This window comes from Tauraco erythrolophus, chromosome 2 (assembly GCF_009769465.1).
Source record: "Tauraco erythrolophus isolate bTauEry1 chromosome 2, bTauEry1.pri, whole genome shotgun sequence".
Classification (NCBI taxonomy): Eukaryota; Metazoa; Chordata; class Aves; order Musophagiformes; family Musophagidae; genus Tauraco; species Tauraco erythrolophus.
In genome coordinates, this window is record NC_141466.1 from 38,970,653 (window position 1) to 38,991,098 (window position 20,446).

At 45.3% G+C, this 20,446-nt stretch overlaps 1 protein-coding gene across 3 annotated transcripts in view; it reads right to left on the bottom strand.

The window, feature by feature from the left end:
• SMAP1 (small ArfGAP 1) overlaps positions 1-19,713 on the bottom strand; it is a 107,580-nt gene extending 87,867 nt beyond the window's left edge. For all 3 annotated transcript variants that reach the window (XM_086608288.1, XM_086608286.1, XM_086608287.1), the window contains exon 1: positions 19,596-19,713. In XM_086608288.1, coding sequence (XP_086464414.1) covers positions 19,596-19,713 — 118 coding nt within the window. The remainder of the gene's footprint in view (positions 1-19,595) is intronic.
• Between the last annotated feature and the right edge of the window lie 733 nt (positions 19,714-20,446).

Sequence of the window (20,446 nt, forward strand, 5' to 3'; positions counted from 1 at the left end):
AATAGCCTGGAGTACGTTCTTGTGTCACATCTACTCCCTCACATCAAGCTTGATTTATTTTCCTCTACAGTGAAAGAGGCTTCCTTGCTTTGCCTCCATACCCAAAGACTAGGCAAACCACGCAAATGCAGTCTTTGCACACTTTTCAGATGCCAAAGTACGCAGCAAAATACTGTTTTATATAAACAAAGGCAACAAAAGGCCATAGCCTTAATGTTTCACTAGTCTTTAGAAGTCTCTTATACTTGGCTTAGTAAACCTGTGCTTTGATAGTCAAGGCCAGAATTTGAGAACTTAAAATTTGCTACATTAAAAATGGATAGAAGGAGTTCAAACCAGAGGGACTGTTTTAGTAGTTTTAAATAAAATCAAACTCAAGAGCGTAAAGTTGCACTGAAGGCAGACAATTCAAGCAACTAAATGCACTGTTCCAGAGCCCAGCTTGATAATGGCTGAGATTTGTGTGGTTCAAGGTTTATTGCAAGAACAGTGGGAAGACAAGCCTTAGAAGCATCACTTGGCTCTTTTCAGCCAGTGTCTGGTAAGTGGTATAGAGTTTCAGGGACAGAATTCCCCCAAGTTTGTCTTTTCTATCTGGATAACTGGTTTGCATTAAAGTCATAAACAAATCCATTAAGCTCAGTTTTTTGGCCTTATTAAAAAAACACCCAGTTACTAAAAATCTGAATTTTGACTGAATAAGACTGTGATAAGATGTTTGTTTTTCCAAAACTCAAAAATAATTCTACCAAACATCAGGTGATGATGATATGATGCAAATGCTAAGCGGTTAAACAAATAAAATACAGTATTTTGAGTTCACTGTGAAGTTAGATACATACATAGATGATCACTCTTCAGGCAAAGGAATATTAAGAGAAAAAGGAGCTCAAGAATGCCTCTTGGGCGTTTGTTCCCCAAATGTCACCAAGGCCTCCTATTCATCTTATTTCTAAAGTGACAGGGCCTAAATAGACACCTTCCTCATTAAAACATTTTTATTTAATGCAAATATCAGTTTAACTCAGTGTCCTGTACTGAAACTTCCTTTAAAATTTTCTTCCAAAGTTCGTATTTCTGACTTGGAAGTATTTCACATCATAGATTTCCCCAATCATCCCAACATTGCCCAGGCAAGCAGGATTATAACCAGCTACTGAACTGTCAGAGAGCAGCTCCTGATCCTTGGCTGGCAACCATGCCTGGCCATACTCATGCTTGGTCACCTGGAGCCAAGTATATGTATACAGAGAGCATATGCAGAGTACATGGGATACTGTCACAGCACTCCTACCAGCCTTGTAGGACACTCGTCTGCCACAGCACACCTTTGGAAAGTAAAGTCACTGCCCTAAGAATCAGAAATGTCAGAGGTGCCAACCCTGGCACATTCAATAACCTAACAACTTCAGAAATCAAGTTTCAATTTGGCCAAGCAGTAGTGCTCTAATTTTATCCTGCCTATTCACTCGTAAAGACTGCTAGTGTCAGAGTTAGAGCTGCAAGAATGAGGTGTGCAAGCTGTCATTTCCTGTTAGCAGCATTTGGTACTTTCTAAAAAAAAAAAGACAAGGTTACACAGTATATTACCGTATTAGCAGGAAGCTTCTGGAGCTGGTCTTGACTGCAGTTTTTCCCTTGTCAGCAAGGAATTGCTAAAAGGCTTACTGTTTTAAGTGTACAATTTATATTCCTTTTACATGCAGAAATAAAAGAAAATTTAGGAAACAGTGAAAACTTACAAAATGTTTTAATAAGTTGATAGCTAAGCATTAAGTAAAAGCATCACTTATAAAAAAAAATTAAAAATGCGTAAATCTGTGCTACTCTGTTGGGATGTAGCAAGAGCCCCCCTGTGTAGCCGTGCACAGGATAAAGGTCATATGAGCATCTGCTGCAAAAAAAAAAAAAAATCATCAGCCAGCAATTGAAGTTCTTCCTTTAACTATGACAAAAAGCTCAGAAATAGGATTTTTTTTTTTGCAAGATGGGTTTATAATATAGCCTGTTTGCTATAAACAAGAATCAAAAGTTACCTATGTATCTAGTAATTGCACTGATTAGCTTCCCTTTACAATTTTTACTCAAATACAACTGAAGAGACTGCTTAAGCAAACACTCCCTGAACTACACAACCTCTGTGCAGCCCTCAGTGACTACGGAGATGTTCTCCCTTGTACATTCTGTATTACAAAGTGGCTAAATGCACCTCCACGACCTCTCCTACGTGAACCTGTGTTTGAAAAAGATGCAGAGAGATACCAGAGATCCAAGTCTGTAGACAAGAGTGCCAAGTTTCAGGCTCTGGTCTGTAGAAATACACTGAAACCATCGCAAATACTGGCCAGTTAGTTTCTTGTACCAATCTTCTCTGCTATATTGGTTTGGCCTGGGACGGAGTTCATTTTCTTCATAGCAGCCAATATAGTGCTGTGACCAAAACAGTGTTGAGAACACACCAATGTTTTAGCTATTGCTAAGCAGTGCTTGCACAGCATGAAGGTCTTTTCTGCTTCTCAGACTGCCCCACCAGCGAGTAGGCTGAGGGTGGGCAGGAGGCTAGGAGGGGACGCAGCCAGGACAGCAGACTCCAACTGACCAAAGGGACATCCCATACCATACGATGTCATGCTCAGCAAGAAAAGCTGGAGGAAGAAGGATGGGAAGGACGTTCAGAGGGATGGCGTTTGTCTTCCCAAGTAACCATTACACATGATGGAGCCCTGCTTTCCTGGAGATGGCCAAACTCCTGCCTGCTGATGGGAAGATGTGAATGAATTCCTCACTTTGCATGGGTGCAAAGCTTTTCCTTTATCTACTAAACTGTCTTTATCTCAACCCATGAGTTTTCTCACTCTTATCCCCTCCAATACTCTTCCCATCCTACTGGCAGGGGGGAAAAAAAGGCAAGCAGTTGTGTGGTGCTTAGCTGTTTACTGAGACTAACCCACAATATCCGTGTTCACTGCAGAGACTCACCTACTTTCCTCTCCTACATACTGTCTTCCCTCACTTCCTCTGTGGGTTAAACAGACCAGACTAAGCAGATTGTTATGCTGCACTATTCACCATTCTTATCTACAGAAAGCCCATCTGCCCACCCTCAAACACTAATATGTTGCAGTTCTCAGGCACAGGAACAACCTACCACGTAAATGCAACTCCATTCTTGGATGACCTCTGAGTTCTACCGTAACAGTATTATTAACCTCCAGAGCAGCACTCGCTGTGGACCTCAGGGTATTAACTTAACAAAAGACCATGGGAAGGAACAGGCTGAAGACGACAGAATCAAGCCTTGTCCCCACTTGGAACTCCAGTGGCATGGACACAAATCCTGCCCACACATCCCCAGGACACGGACACCAGCCTAGCTACACCCCAGTTCTGTACTCTCCCAAAGCCTCAACAAATGGCTCAGACCTTGGAGTGCTTCAATATCCATCCTCACAGCTGGGTTTGGGCCAATCCACACAACACAAGGTATGTGTGCTGTGAGATGTTTAACACCTACTCTTTAAAAGATACAGGTACCATATCTCCTCAGTCAATGAATAAAAAGTATAAAATAATTCAGATGTGAACCAACTTCCCAAGAACATTTAGGCTAACTTGATGACCCAATCAGATCTAATTAGACAAGGCTGCTCAGGGCTTTGTTCAGTTGCCTTGAACACCTCTAAGGTACGTTCCACCACCTCTCTGAGCATAACTTGGTCCAGTATTTCACCACATCATGGTTAAAAGATAAAATTATAAAAACCACCTTCTTTATCTCCAATCAGAACGCATCATGCCACACAAGCTGAAATGTGCTTTGCATTTTTCTAAAGGCATCTTCTTGCTTTCTAAAACTGGGGCAGTCTCCTCTGAGATGCTACTAAATTAAATCTAATTCAAATTAACATAGTTAAGCACTCCAGCATAACAGACAATCATCACCACTCAGACATCATGCGTCATTTTATCAGCTACATGTCACTGGGAAGGAAAAAACAAATTTACTTTTAAGTAGCTTTCTTCACAGTTGTTTTAACTACATTTGTGTTAACACAAAAAAAAACCCACTCCCAGCTTGCTCTCCATTTTTTTTAAAGTTATTTTTCCAAAATGATTGCTACCTTCTGAGGTGATAAGAAAATAAGTTGTGGCTGTAAAATATTTTTCCCCCAAAATATCACTTTCTTCAGAAGCTAGGAAGAGAAATTGAACAGAATAACAAAGTACTCCGCTGCATTTAGTCTGGAATACAGAATTGTGAGTAAGTGTTCAGAGCAGAATTAAGGTTGCTTGAGAAGTATTCTCAAAATGCATTCCCAAAACTCTGCAGGATCCTCTAGCATGTGATATTGTATCTGTTGCATTTTTTTTTTTAAGTCTCCTTTAAGACCACTTGACACAATCTTTTTGCTGTATAAACCTATTTTTGGAGTAATCTTTTTAAACAGGAACTCCATGAACATCCAAATCCCATGGAATTGCAGTGAACAAGACAAGTGTGAAGGAGCATTTAGCATCACTTCTTTCAGAGGCTGTTTGCTATGGGCTGCAGAACACCCAGAAAAAAAAACAAGGCTCCACAATCTTTGTTAAGGGGAACGATAGTAAAAACTTAGAACGCACAAGAAACCCTTGGCAGTTGTGACGGGTTAACCTTGGCTGGCCATCACATGCCCACCAAGGGGGAGAAAAGATGAAAAAAACTCATGTGCCAAGATAAAGGCAGTTTGACAAAGAAAAGCGAAGGCCACGCGCAGAAACAACAAAAAAAACAAACCAACAAACAAAGATTTATTCTCTACTTCATATCAGCAGGCAATGTCTAGCCTCAGTAGGGCCTCAGTCCACACAGCAGTTGCAGTGGAAGACAAACACCTTAACAACAAATGCCCCCACCCCCTTTTCTCTTAGCTTTTATTGCTATGCACATCACATGGTATGGCATATCATTTTGGTCAGTTTGGGTCAGTGTCCACATTCAGCCTGTATCCAGGGCTAAACAATAACCAGCTGTTCTATTACCCAATGACCCCTCCCCACTTGAGAAGGGGAATCAGGAATATAAAGGAAGACCTGTGGGTTGAGGTAAGAATAATTTAATATTGAAATAAAATAATAAAAATTATAACAATAATAATATTTGCAGACAAGTGATGTTCCGCACAATTGCTCACCACCCCTTGACCAATGTCCAGCCCATTCCCAGCTAGCAATCCCAGAGCAGGAAAATCCAAAAACCACAATTCCTGAAGAGAGAGAGTAAGCCTTGGGAGTAGAATGATGGGTGAGATCCTCCAAGGATGGTGACCACTGAGAAAGAGAGGCCGTCCCCAACAAACTTTCTAAATTATAGTGAGCATGACATCACATGGTATGGAACATTCATTTGCCAATTTAGGTGCCCTGATCACACTCCTCCCAGGTTCTTGGACATCTGGGTCATTAGCAAAAACAGGCTGAAAAGTCCTTGATCATTTCAGATACCTCCATACCCTGGCTGGCTACAAACCAAAATAAAGTGGCTTATCGTCTTTGTTCTCACCTAACCTGGTGCTGCAGTCGTCTTAAAAATGCAGCTTACTTTAGAAATATAGCTTTTATGAATACAAAAATCGATTCTATGACTCTATCTCAGCAAAACCAGGACAGTCATCTGTCCTAGCTATGTCCTCTCCCAACCTCTTGCCCACCCTCAGTCTAGTGGCCGTTGGGGGGAGCTTGGAGAGACAGCCTTGATGCTACTGGAGCACTGCTCAGCAACAGCCACAACCCTGGTGTGTTACCAACGCCATTCTAGCTACAAATACAGAGCACAGCACTATGAGGGCTGCTATGGGGAGAGTAACTCCGTCCCAGCCAGACCACGTACAGCAGTTCGGTACATTTGAAGTTGAGAATAACTCACCTCGGTGTCACCTGGCAATGAGAACAAAGGCCAAAAAGCCTACACTCAGTGTGTCATTGGCATGTCCCTTTGGTTTAACCACTGCTTAGGAGAGAGGCTCAAACGCACAAGCACATTTGTCGTGGTTTAGGCCGATCCGGCAACTGAACTCCACACAGCCGCTCTCCCCCCCCCCACATCAAACCATCACAACATTCCTGCTGAAGATGTAAAGAGTGAATCAGTACGGCATTTTTCATCTTCCAAGAAAGGGATGTTTTGGCAATCATCTACAGATAACAGGCAACTGAATGAATATCCCATTGGAACAGACCCTAATGGGAAATATCAGTCCCTGTATTTAAAAGTATTGTTACTTATTGATACACTGGTTGTTTCTAGAAATTGTTGTGAATGACAAATTTAAATCTAAACTACTTGAGCACACATTACAAGGAGCTCATTTTAAATGATCACTCAGCCCCAGTTGCCACTCACTGCCATGTTTGGAATCCACCTGCAAGTTCAGCTGTATTCAAGAATAGGAGGTTACGCACAATGAATCGCTTCCATCTTCTTTTGCAGAAATTCCTACAGGAATACTACTGCCTTTAATCCTACTAATGAAGTCCTCTACTCTGAAGCTTTATCCATTTTCATTCAAGCACTTCAGTAAGATTGCATTACAGATCCTGGTTCTCTTCTTCTTGAAAAGGAGGCAGTACAAAAGAAGAGTATGGCAATCGATAGCCAAACATGGAACATGACATTCATTTTCTCATCTGTGCAAGAGGGGCAGTTGCCTACTCTTCATCACTTTTTTTTTTTTTTTTTTACACACCAAATCAGTCAGGCATAGCTTTGAGAAACAGAACTGCTCTTTTACTAAATCACAGCTGCAAAGTTAGTTGCTTGGCAACACTGCCTCTAAGTATCACACATTGCTGTCCACAGCTCCACCCGACAAGGACTGAGCTACAATCTCTCTTTTTTCCTCCATGGTCTACTGGAATTAAATCCCCTTCCTCAACGGGAGGGTGGGGGGGGGGGTGGGAACTGACAGTCTAGGTTTACTGAGACAGGCAGTAAATTGACTTGTGCAATTTTCACTTCCTCCATAAAACTTGTCACCATTACCGTGAGCTACAGAATTAGTGATCTCCATATCCACATCTACCACAGACTTGCAGCACTAGAATGTCCTCTGAACCTCCAAGTTCTTCATCCTCTTCAGATGGTGACCCCAGAACACAAAAGCATCTAGCTTCTCTGGGCAGAGGGACACAGATCTACTCTTAGGTAGTTCATAGAATCATAGAATGGTTTGGGTTGGAAGGGACCTCAAATATCATCTAGTTCCAACCCCCCTGCCACAGTCAGGGACACCTTCCACGAGATCAGGTTGCTCAAAGCCTCATCCAACCTGATCTTGAACACTTCCAGGGATGGGGCATCCACAACTCTTCTGGGCAACCTGTTCCAGTGCCTCACCACCCTCATTGTAAAAAATTTCTTCCTTATATCTAATCTAAATCTACCTTCTTTCCGTTTAAAGCCATTGCCCCTTGTCCTATCACTACACACCCTTGTCAAAAGTCCCTCTCCAGCTTTCCTGTAGGCCCTCTGCAGGTACTGGAAGACTGCTATAAGATCACTCTGGGGCCTTCTCTTCTCCAGGCTGAACAGCCCCAACTCTCTCAGCCTATCTTGATAGCAGAGGTGCTCCAGCCCTCAGATTATCTTTGTGGCCCTCCTCTGGACCTGTTCCAGCAGCTCCATGTCCTTCTTCTGTTGGGGACTCCAGAGCTGAATGCAGTATTCCAGGTGGGGTCTCACGAGAGCTGAGTAGAGGGGCAGAATCACTTCCTTCGACCTGGTGGCCACGCTTCTTTTGATACAGCCCAGGATACAATTTGCTTTCTAGGCTGCCAGTGCACATTGCCGGCTCATGTTGAGCTTCTCATCCACCAGACCTCCCAAGTCCTTTTCCTCAGCGCTGTTCTCAATCCATTCTCCACCCAGCCTGTACTTTGGCTTGGGATTGCCCTGATCCACATGCAGGACCTTGCACTTAGCCTTGTTGAACTTCATGAGGTTCTCACAGGCCTACCTCTCCAGCTTGTCAAGGTCTCTCTGGATGTCATCCCTTCCCTCCCATCCAGCGTGTCCACAACACCACACAACTTAGTGCCATCTGCAAACTTGCTGAGGGTGCACTCGAACCCACTGTCCATGTCTTCAACAAAAATGTTAAATAGCACTGGTCCCAGTACTGACCCCTGAGGAACACCACTCGTCACAGGCCTCCAAGTGGACATTGAATTAACCACAACTCTTTGAGTGAGACCATCCAGCCGATTCCTTATCCACCAAGTGGTCCATCCATCAAAACTTGTTCCCTGCTCTGCTGTCCCTCCAGCAAATATCAGGGTGGTTCAAGATCCTCATGAGCAACAAGGTCTGTGAATGTCAGGCTTGAGTTGTCTGAGGAAGGCCTCGTTACTACTTCCTTCCTGATCAGGTGGTCTGAAGCAGACATCCACAGCATCACTCATGATGGTCTGTCCTCTAATCCTGACCCATAAGCTCTCAGCTGGCTCATTAGCCACCTCTAGGCAAAGCTGCACACAGCCTTGCTGCTCTCACAGAAGATGAGAGATCTCCCTTATCGTCTTCCCAGTCTGTCCTTCCTAAAATGTCTGTATCTATCCATTGCAGTCTTCCAGTTGTGCAAGCTATCCCTCTCTGTCATGCCAATAAAATCATAGCTCAGCCTTAACTCATTTTTCCTCTTCCATAATGGCTGAAAATAATTTGTTGTTGACAATACAGTGAAGACAGAGTCAACTAGTCATGGGTTCAACAGCGCTACTCTTCAAGAACCTCAGCATGAGAATCAAGGCAAAGTCATTAAGTCTTGGGGAATTTAGTTGTGGCCACAAGAGAACAATACAAAGCATTTAAGTTTGTCATGTAAAGCTGAATCATGCTCAAGTGAGCCAGCCTAGGACAATGTGACACCTGAGCTAAATTAACTGCTGACTAGTCCCTGAAGAATGGCTGATAATTGACTCTCTCAAATCCCACAGGAAGCATGGACTAAAGAAGGGGCCACCCCTCCAGAGAAAGGTATCTCCCTAAGAGTTTACTTACCTTATACATATATCTAATTGCTTCCTCTGTATTGTTGACAAGGACTTCTTGGGGCTGCAGCACGGCTGCTCTTTCTTTACAGCATTCAGACCAAAGAGGGCAAATTCACAAGACAGCGTCAGTTTCAGTTCCACAAAAGGATATTTAGGAACAAACCAAGGATCAACTGCTGGTGTCAATGGCATCCTGCAGTAGCATCTTTCTCATGTCACCAAGGAGTGGCAGAACCACAGCTTAAGTACCATTAGGAGACACACACCAGTAGCCTCTGAACAAAAGAACTGGGGTGTCTTGCACTTCAAGAGGCAAGAGTATGGTCTCATCAATGCTATTAATGACTTTTCGGGAACTGTCCCACCTTTATGGTCCACACAACAGAAACAGCTTAGATTGCCAAGACCTACACTTCTGAACGTAGGGCAGCAAAATAAAGACACAAGGATTTCTGCATCTGTATAATCCACTTCAGAGAACCTAAAAAGTTACAACATAATAATAAAAAAAAAAAATCCAAGTCCCACAGATATTTTTATCAGTAGTCACAGAAAAATTTAGGTTGAAAAGGACCTCCAGAGGTCATCTAGCCTGGCCTCCTGTCAAAGCAATGTTAACTTCAAAGCTACATCATGCCACTTTGCGTCTCATCCAGTCAAGTTTGGTTCAGTCCTGAAGAACGGAGACTGCAGCCACAAATGCCATTTTAAGGGCTTTGGTAAAAAGCCTTCAGGCTGTGCACACAATTTCAACAGCAGGAACTTGTATTCGCAAACAACCCTGCTCTATTACAGGCTTAAACAGATTTTCTGTGACTTATTTCAGACTATTTTTCTGCACTATAAGGGTCAGGAGATGGAAACAAATCCTTTCTTTACAGGCAGAAAAAACACCACGAGTCACCCAATACTGCAACACCTCATCCACTTACAAGTTTTAAGCTAAGCTGCCATGCCTCTCTTCTCCCAGCAAGAGAGGTATCTTCTGAAGAGCTCTTTTCTCAGGTGAGACAACTAATTGCAGCTCTCAGGGCTGCAGGAGCAACTAATTCTTAACAAAGCTTCAGTCTCATGCAACCAGTATCCGCAATGGGTAAAAGGGTACAGAACAAAACCAGAGCACTGGGGTAGCTTTATTTAGAAGCAGGGGATCAGGAAAAAAATACTGGTGATACAGTGTCAGGAGAGATTGAACGGAGTTTCTGGTCCCTTAAGGTCTTTGAAGGCACTACCTTTCACAAAGAGGCCAGAAAAACAATAGTGTAAGTACCAGATGACCACTAGCATTTTTTAGTGATGCAGTTCCTCATTATTGTAAGAGGTCAAGACTTATCACTCCAGTTGTTAAGCGTAAGCAAGACCCACACTGAATCAAAGCAGTTTGCCTTCATTATTCCTTGGGGAAGGATATTGCAAAGCCTCACTGGACAGCCAGGAGCCTCCGGTTGTTTTATCTGTTGATTCATATTCTAGTCTGTTATGCTTATATGATCTTCACCAGTCTGATCTCAAAGTAGCAATATCAAGCTGGCAACAGAATCACACAGAGGAGTACCAGCAACTACTTGATCCAAGTAACCTGAAGCCACATCTGATATTTGCAACTATATTTACTGCTCTATGGATATCTTGTACCAGTAATCAGCTACTGGTTGGTTACTACTTTGTGTTTGAACTTCAGTATAGGGTAGAAGTTGCACTTGAGCTGATGTGTGGAACTAACCTCCAACATAATCCAACTCCATTACGTTTCCCCTGGTGTCCTACTTCAGAGTTTCTCCACCTTAGGAAGAGGACAGGGAAGGTCTTCACCTGAGGATGTACAGTAGCCAGTGCCTTCTCCTACAGCAAGCTAATACTGTTGATGGCTGACCCAAAGCATTCTTACACTGAGAGTCAGAGGCAAAAGCTGAAGCCATGCACAGGCTAAAGGCAGTGGGCTATAAGAATTATCCATCTGCCTTAGGTTAATTCCTGAAGGAAGTACACTATTTATTAAAGCATACAAGGCAAGATTAAGACAGTGAGAAGACCAGTCATCAAGCAAGTAAACAGCAAAAACAGCTTCACAAAAACTGAGGTTCATATACATTTAAGTTGGTCTCCCAGCCACAGAAGAGATCATATGCAGGACTTAATCGACTACAAAAAAAGCTGAGTCTGAACAGCTATAAACATATCTGGAATATTCCAGATTTGTTTTGATAGCTGGTTTGCTGTCATGGTTTTAGGCTGATCCAGCAACTAAAACTCACACAGTCGCTCCTTCTCCAGTAAAGTGAAGAGGAGAAAAATATAATAAAGGGACTGAGGGTTGAGACAAGAACAGAGGGAGCACCCACCAACCACGGTCCCGGGCAAAACAGACTTGGCTTTCCTAAAGCAAAACAATTTATTGACGGTTACTTAAAAGGACAAAGGGAAACAAAACCGGTTACTTGAGAGGATAAAAAGAAACAAAGCCAGATCTTAAAACCAACACCTTCCTCCCCCCCTCCTCCTTTTCTTTTCCTCCCGGCTCTACCTCCTCCCCCCAGTGGCGCAGGGGGCAGGGACTGGGGGAGTGCAGGTCAGTTCATTCCGTGCTGTTACTGCTGCTTCTTTCTTAAAGGAGGAGGAGTCCTTACACCCTTTTCCCCTGCTCCAGTGGATCCCCTACCCACGAGGAAAAATCCACAAACTTCTCCAGCGTGAGTCCAGCCCACAGAAAGCAATCCTTCCCCACAGATTGCTCCAGTGTGGGCTTTACCACAGTCTCAGATTCTTAGGGAGTTGTAGCCACTCGCTCCGGCGTGGGTCGTCACGCAGACTCCAGATGCCTCTCTACCTTATCGTGCATCCCAACATGACCATCCTCAGGCTCGGGCATCTCCTCTCCACGGGCTGCGAGTGGGTCTCTGCTCCACCGAGGCCGTCCTGGTTGCAGGGGGGCCGCCTGCCATCTCGCCACCAGCTGCAGGGGAAACTCAGCTCCGGCACACCTCCTCCCGCTCCATCCTCACTGACCTGCTGTCGATGCAGCTGTTTCTCTCAGATCTCAGTCCTCTCCGGGTGAACTCAGCCCAGTGGGCACCCCCGGAGTGGGGTGCCCCCGAGTTCCCCAGCTGGCTCCGCCGCTGCCGTTCTCTGTGGGCAGCGCCGGCCCAACGCAGGCAGCTGCCCAGCCGGGAGCCAGGGAGCGGGGGCAGTGCCCTCCCCTCCCTTCCCTCTTTGCTCCTGGGCAAAGCACCTTTTGCGGTTCCTTTGTCCCGACTTAAATAGGGCAATTCGCAGAGGCGCTGATTGGCTCAATCCCGCGGGGGATGGCAGTCTGATCTGGTGGCCAGAACAAGGTCTGACCCGGTTCCAAAACCAGGGAGGTCACAGGGAGCAAAGCCCCTCTCCTGCCATCAGAACCCCCACCCCCCCACACATCAAACCATGACATTTGCCCATTTCAATTCACACTAGATTTTTTTCCTCCTCACTGCTGTGTGTTTGAGATTGTCAAGTTGTTAAGAGAACTTCAAGTTAGGTTTACTTGAAGACAAAATTGTAATAATTGATTCAGGCTACACAAGTTTCAGTACTGCAATTTTTCCTGTTCAGTCTCTCCCCACACTCCTAAAAGCCTGTACCTGCCACTCTTCAGACAGAAAAGACCAAATCTTCAGTCGTATACAGATATCTAGGAATTGTATAGTACCACTATAATCCCATAGGATCATAGAATGGTTTGGGTTGGAAGGGACCTTAACAATTATGTAGTTCCAACCCCAAGGGCAGGGACACCTTCCACTAGATCAAGTTGCTCAAAGCCTCATCCAACCTGATCTTGAACACCACCAGGGATTGGGCATCCACAACTCGTCTAGACAATCTGTTCCAGTGCCTCACCACCCTCAGAGGGAAGAATTTCTTCTATCCAATCTAAATCTGCTCTCTTTCAGTTTAAAGCCATTACCCCTTGTCCTATCTCTACACACCCTTGTAAAAAGTCCCTCTCCAGCTTTCCTGTAGGCCCCTTTAAGTACTGGAAGGCTGCTATAAGATCTCCCCGGAGCCTTCTCTTCTCCAGGCTGAACAATCCCAACTCTCTCAGCCTGTCTTCAGAGGAGAGGTGCTCCAGCCCTCGGATCATCTTTGTGGCCCTCCTCTGGACCCGCTCCAACAATATTGGCCAATACTGACTCCTGAGGAATGTCATTTGTTACTGGTCTCCACTTGGACATTGAGTCATTGACCTCAACTCTTTGAGTTCAACCATCCAGCCACTTCCTTATGCATCAAGTGGTCCATCCATCAAATCCATGTGTCTTCAACTTAGAGACATGTGGGCTCTGTCATGTGGGACAGTGTCAAATACTTTGCACAAGTCCAGGTAGATGATGTCAGTTGCTCTTCCCTTATCCACCAATGCTGCAACCCCATTGTAGAAGGCCATCGCATTTGTCAGGCACAATTAGCCCTCAGTGAAGTCAATCATCTCCTTATTTTCCATGTGCCTTAGCATAATTTCCAGAAGCATCTGTTCCATGAACTTGCCAGGCAGAGGTGAGACTGACTGGCCTGTAGTTCCCTGGGTCTTCCTTTTTTACCTTTTTAAATATGGGGATTATTTCCCCTTTTCCAGTTGGTGGGAACTTCACTGGTCTGCCACAACTTCTCACATACGATGGACAGTGTCTTAGCAACTTCATCTGCCATTTCTCTTAGGATGGACAGATGCTTCACATCAGGTCCCATTGACTTGTGCACCTTCAGGTTCCTTAGATGGTCTCAGACTTGATCTTCTCCTACAGCGGGCAGTTCTTCATTCTCCCAGTCCCTGCCTTTGCCTTCTGTAACTTGGGCTGTGCAGCTGGAGCTCTTGCCAATGAAGACTGAGGCAAGGAAGTCATTGAGTATCTCCCCCTCCTCCATATCCTGGGTAACAAAGTCTCCCGCTTCCTTCCACAAAGGGCCCACATTTTCCCTAACCCTCCTTTTATCACTGACATATCTACAGAAGCTTTTCTTGTCACCCTTGATGTCCCTGGCAAAACCAATTTTAATCTGGTTGAACAAGCAACAGTGTTAAGGTGACTCTTTGTTCTAGGATTCTGGTAAGAAGTCATTTAACCAGGCTTCAAACACTAGCAGGCAAGAAGTAAGTAAACATTAAAAGAAAAATCTAAAAAAAACCCACAAACAGAACACCTCCTCCAATAGAGAAATTTATTCACCTTTTATGAAGGGTCAAGACATGTGCAATTGCCTACACAAAGGCTGCAAGCTTCCAATTATGTTATTTTAACTTTGTTACAGTTAAAAAAATTCTAAAGCAGTTGACAACTCAGGTAATTGCCTTGATAGAGGGATGAATTTACAAGCAGACCTCAGTAGTCAATCCATTTGTACTAAAGCCAGCATTCAAATGCAGGCATAACAACAAACAGGAAATATATGCTGGAGAACATTCACACTGGTTTCAAACATACCTCTTTTGTTCACACGTCGTTAGGACGTCAGAGTCTTAGAGTCCATATTTGCAGAGACGGTCATGCCAGACCAAGATTGATTGTCTTCAGTTTACTTTAGGCCTGCTTGCCCAGACAGCTGCTAGTACTTCAATACTGCTGATGTCTTGTCCCTTTCTAAGAAAAAGCATCTCCTTTTGTTCTTCATTACACTCTCCAACTTCCAAGTACTTGATTCAGTATTGTTTAATATCAGTGCCCAAATAATACCAGCCTTGCTGCCAAGCAATAACACAAGCCTTGGAGACTTCCAGCATGTTATAACTAGATAGTAAGTACATAGAAATAGCAAATTATAGCCCCTATAGCCAAAGGGTTGCTGACTGAAGTTAACAGCTCTTGATTTTGGTTCCATTTGACAGATCTCTAGGATGTATTATTGCTTAAGAGATTCAAATGTCTGCATTGCAAGAAGAACAAAAATGCGTTTAGTCTCCCCTTACAGTAGAAAGGGGGGGAAAAAAAGTGCTTTACAACAGCTTTCAGCATAGTCTACACGTGAGACAGAGACAGATACATAGCTATTTCCTTCTCACAGATTATTCCAATTCCTGCTAGCTTTACATAGTTATATATACACAAAAGGAACACTAAGGAATTTCAGTTCCTTACCCCTTTCAGAAATTCAGGACGACTTCAGTTACTGCCAACATGCTTTACTATTTCCTACAAGTATTAGAAACATTACAACTACTTCCCAGTACTATAACATTGGGAAGACATCTACTGCCTTATGCAGATGGTTGTTCAGATAGAGATGGAACGAACAGCCAGTACACAGACAAGCTCTGCCCTGTCAAATGTCATCCCAACCTCCTCACTCTTTCAAAAATCTCAATGATTGCAAAGACAGTTCCAGAACCTTTGATTTTTAGGCTTCTTCCCCACAGAAGTGTCATCTAATCTTTCCTGCAGCTGTAAGACATACAGTTTGAAGATGACATATGGCAACTACAGTATGGCCCTACAGCAGGTAGTTTTCAACACGTTTTAGCGGTGACAGTCAGATTCATAGCAGCTATTTCAACAGTTAAAAGGCAAATACAGAATAAAAAGTACTTCCAGAAACAGTTGCCAGAGTCAGCAATCCTAATTATTGCTTAATGCTTACTCTGGCAGATGTGTCCTCCCTCAGCTGTATTCTCCATCTTCCAAAAAACTTGCAGAACAAAGCTGTCTAATGTATCTGCATACCTCATACTTGAAAAAGTAGGCCAGAAACCAAAGGATGGCTTTTTCTTTTGATACAAGACCACTATTAACAAGATTAAGATTATTTTGAGGAAGACCAGGACATCGTTTTTTTAATTATTTACACAGAGCAAGCATGCAATAACACAGGAAAGGTGCATGCTTGAAACTTCCTCACAAGCAATGCAGATGGTGGCCATACACTGAAAGCAAAGAGAACTAATTCAGTAACTTTGGAGTGAATCAGCAGTAGGACAGTAGTGAGTTCTCAGGATCTTTTTGATGCGCGAAGTAAAAGACAGCAGAGAAGCCTTAACGATATACAGAAAGAGTTCAACAGTGGCATTACAGTAGATACAATCAAAGCAATGAGGGATGTAAATGCAAACAGGATCACATTAAATTTTTTAGGGTCAAAAGGAAATTTATAAGATTTTAAATGGTATCTAGTTACCTAAGAGCCTCAAAGAACAGCAGTTAAAACATACACACAAGTACAGTCTGCAAGATTTCAACATCCCTGGAATGTGACTATCTGAACATAAGCCTAGGGTAAACATAATACCTAAGGTTTAAGAAAGACTCTGACATCGACAGTGAGAGGCAGGAATTAGTGATGACAGCCTCTTAGCTACAGTTAAGAACCCATGTTGAATTTGAGCTGACGCCAGCTGTCTGAACGATCCTACTGAAAACAATGGGTTTAAGCACCGCCAGAATAAGACCCAAAATACAACTGAAACTCAGTTAACGCGACAACGTTACCAAACAATTAGGTAAGCAGGAAGAAAGTAAAAGACAGAACTCAGGGGATCCTACAGAACAACAGAAAGGAGGATGACAACAAAGGAGCAAAACACACACAAAAAAGGAAAGTAACACAAACTGAAGGGAACAGCATTAAAAAAAAAACCAGTTACATTAACAAAAGGAAAAACATTATGTTCTGAACTAGGACTGACATCAGAGAAGTCCTAAATCTTTTGTCATGAATGGTTTCATGTTCATATCTGCAGAACAGAGGATGAAGAGAAACTCTAGTGGAACTGGCAAAAGGAAACTCCAGACTGTAATAACAACCACATCCAGAGATAAAAGGGATGCTGTTGGTGATGCAAGAGGTGAAGGAGACTGTCATAGTCTGGGGAAAGCCACGCAGACAGCTCACTAACATTGGTTAGCTAATAGAGCCATGTTAAAAATTGCTGCCTCAGACATCACTGCACATCAGGACTAGCAAAACTACAACTTTGCTGGTCTTGTGTACTTTGCTAGTACACCAGAAGTCATTAGCACTCAAGCGCCATGGATTAAGTGTGAAACATCTTAGGGAAAAAAAAAAAAAAACAGCTGGCTGCAACTCAAAGAAGTATTCTTCACTTTTCCTCTTCTTTCGGTCAACAAAAAGTTTCAAAGACTGATATAACAAGGAGGTGTTTAACAGTGGCATTATGTGCTCATGGCAAGCTTGATTTTCAGCTAAACAACCGATCATTTTTTTCTTCTGAGCCACGTGTCTTCTGGCAGTGAACAGAAATTTAGACTTCAGGGTACAGCAGGGGCATCTCTACATTGTTCACACAACTCTCCTTCCTAAAGGAAACTTCCTAAACTTAAGGAAAGAAATCTGCACAGAGTGCCCATATATGACACTCTGTGTCATCTAGAGACCTTTGACTGAGTGCCTCTGTAACAGCTGAAACTAAAATAAGTTCATCATTCCACTCCGTCCTCTCCAACTATAAGAAAACCATACACTTAACTACAGGAGTACAGGCAAAGGCAGATGGCACTGCGAAGCTAATACGATACAAGATTTAAAATAAGAATTGCCAGAACAGGATGAGGCAAGCACAAATCAAACTTGACAGGAGAAAGAGAATTAAAAAAAACCAAAACAGCTCCCTCAATATTGTAAGCTCACATCGCATCTCACACTATTTTCATGTCAGCTTTCCTGGGGGACACAGTGAAAGAAAGCCATGCCTCTGGCAAACAGAGACAGCAAGGGAGAAGTGGGGTTGAGCAAAAGAGAAAACAGAGGAGCCTTCAGAGGTGCAGTCAGATTTTAGTAAGGTAGCTAAGTAAAATAATTTACTAGAAAGATGGAAACTGAATGACAGGTACTAGCAGAAGACAGCCTGGTCAAGAGATTGGTAGGTCCCCTCCAGAACCTGAAAAGAAAAAAAAAAATCCAAACTCAAGATATGTCAAAGCTTGAATTTACAAAAGAAAGCCCTTGTGACAGAAGAGAGGTATGAAAGTATCAAAGAAAGGAACAGTGGATAAACATACTCAATAACACAAATATAAGAACGAGGAAGCTGAAAGTATCAGCATCGCTGAACCAAAGTGGCAAAAGATACCAAGGACCACGGAGAATTACAAATTATACTTTGACCAGGTGATGGTTAGAAAGAGGGAACTCTGATGACAGGACAAAAATTAGTTGGAGAATTCCAGACTCTGATCTTGAGGAACTCAGCTCTGAAGGCCTAAGCTATGGAACAACATGCATAGGGAATTCCATCAGCAGGCAACTCAGAGCAGCATCCAGCATAGAAATCTCAAGTGCCAATAACTCACAAAATATACACGCAAGATTATTCCAGAAAAACAATGGTTACAATGAGTCTGTTACACAGTAACCAGAAGTAGGGGGGCAAGACCAGCTGTGCTAGAAAATGATTAAGAAGAGTTACTTGCAAAATATAAAGATGTACTATCTTTGGTGTAATCCACATTATATACTTCTTAGGGTTACATACTAGGAAAATAAAGTTTAATTTTTGTCTTTCTGACTTATCAAACAATGGCATCGTGCAAGGCACTGCACAATTTACGTCCGTGGCAAAAAAAGGTAGCATGCGCGGATTGGAAAGGGAAATTACAAACACAGTGCCATTTCTGGATGCTCAAACTAGCTCACCATACTTGTCCTCCAGTTGAGGTGGGGAAGGACTGAATGAAGCAGTTCTGGAGCTAATCATACACTGCAAACACCTGGTTGTTATTCAGGAAGTAGTACACTTAATAACTTACTGTGCGATCATCTTTCTTAGGGTAACATCTTAATGAATCAACTCTAGATGAAAGAGGGATGGTGCTACATTTCTCAGTTTCAAAGCCACAGAACCCAAGGTAAATACAAATATATATCTGCTTTTGTGCAGAACAAAACTATTAGACTAAAGAGAGGCAAGATCTGACAGCGATATAATCTTTCAAAATGTCATTCATCACCAAAGCTACATCTGTGACATGTTTAACCGGACACAGACATCCAGACTCAAAGAGCCTGGCGTTTACACGACTGAGTCAACACTGAAGGGCACCGTTTTGGACACTCAACATCCAACTCATCCGGCGCCTGCCCCCATCACCGGCCACCGACTTCCTGAAGGCCCACGGACACAGCCCGCTCCCGATCAATAGCTGGCAACGCAGGGAGAGGACGCGGCACTGAAACTTCAGGAAAAGGCCAGGCCAGTCATTGCATAAAGCCTCAGCCGGGGGGTTCCTGACTTCAGGATCACGCAGCTACAGCCCAGCTGGATGGAGACGCCGAAATCGGTTCGCGACGAAATTAAAGGTTATCCTGGCTTTCACCATCGCTCTCCCCGAGCCGCGCAGATCCCTGCTGCCGCCCCTCCGGGCCCCGCTCCGGGAGGGGGCCGGCCGCCGCCGCCCCGCGGACGTGGAGCGGGGCGGGGTGGCGGGGCCGCGCCCCTCCCCGGGCCTCCCGGGCCGCCGAGCCCCTCGCCCTGCGCGGGCGCCGGCACGGGCGGGCACACGCAGGGCCCCGCCGGCATCGCCTCGGCCGCCCGCCCGCTCCCGCCGCGCCCCACGGCCGGCCGGCCGGCCGCCCCGCCGTACCCTTGGCCTCGCAGTCCGCGCAGTACTTGTTGTCCTCCTCCCGCAGCAGCTTGGCCAGGATGGCCTGGTGCTGCTCGTTCTGCTTCTGCGCCTTCTCCCGGCAGGAGCGGGTGGCCATGGCGGCGGCGGGCGGCTCCCCGCGGGCGGGCGGCGGCCGGGCTGGAGCTGGTGCTGGAGCTGGGCCGGGGCGGGCTCGGCACCGCTCGGGACGCGGCGCTCCTGCCCTGGCGCGGCCACGGGAATCGGCGGCGGCGAGCGCCGACTTCCTCAACCGGAACTACTTACGGCCGCAGACGCATCCGCGCCGCCCGCCCGCTCCTCCGTTCGTTGCCCGCCCCCGCCCCCGCCCCCCCCTCTCGTGCGCGCGCACACGCCCACCCCAGCCACGGCGGCTCCGCGCCGGGCGTGAAAAATAGCCCGCCGGGTCTTAACGCCGCGCCCCGACGCGTTGCCCTTCCTCGCGGGGCTTTCCAAGGAGAGGCGGGGCCGCTCCGCCCCGCCCCGACGCGGAATTGGAAGGGCACGCGGGGGTGTCTGCGAGTGAGGGTCACTTCGCGAGGGCGGGCAGTATCCCTCCGCCGGCCGGTCACCCCGCCCTGCAGGTAGCGCCCGGCGGGAGGGCGGGGCTCGGCGCGAGCCGCCGCACCTGTGCGGGCGGGGCGGCCCCGAGGGGCGGCGCGTCCCGCCCCGCCCCGCCCCGCGGCCGCGGCCGGCGTGTGAGGCGGCCGGCAGGGCCAAAGTGCCTGGAGCAGCGGTGGGCGCGGAGCCGCGGGGCTTATCCTCCCCGGGCGGCTGCGTTGTTGCTGCCCCTGTGCCGTGCGCGGCGGTGCGGGCGTCGCGGCCCTTTTCAC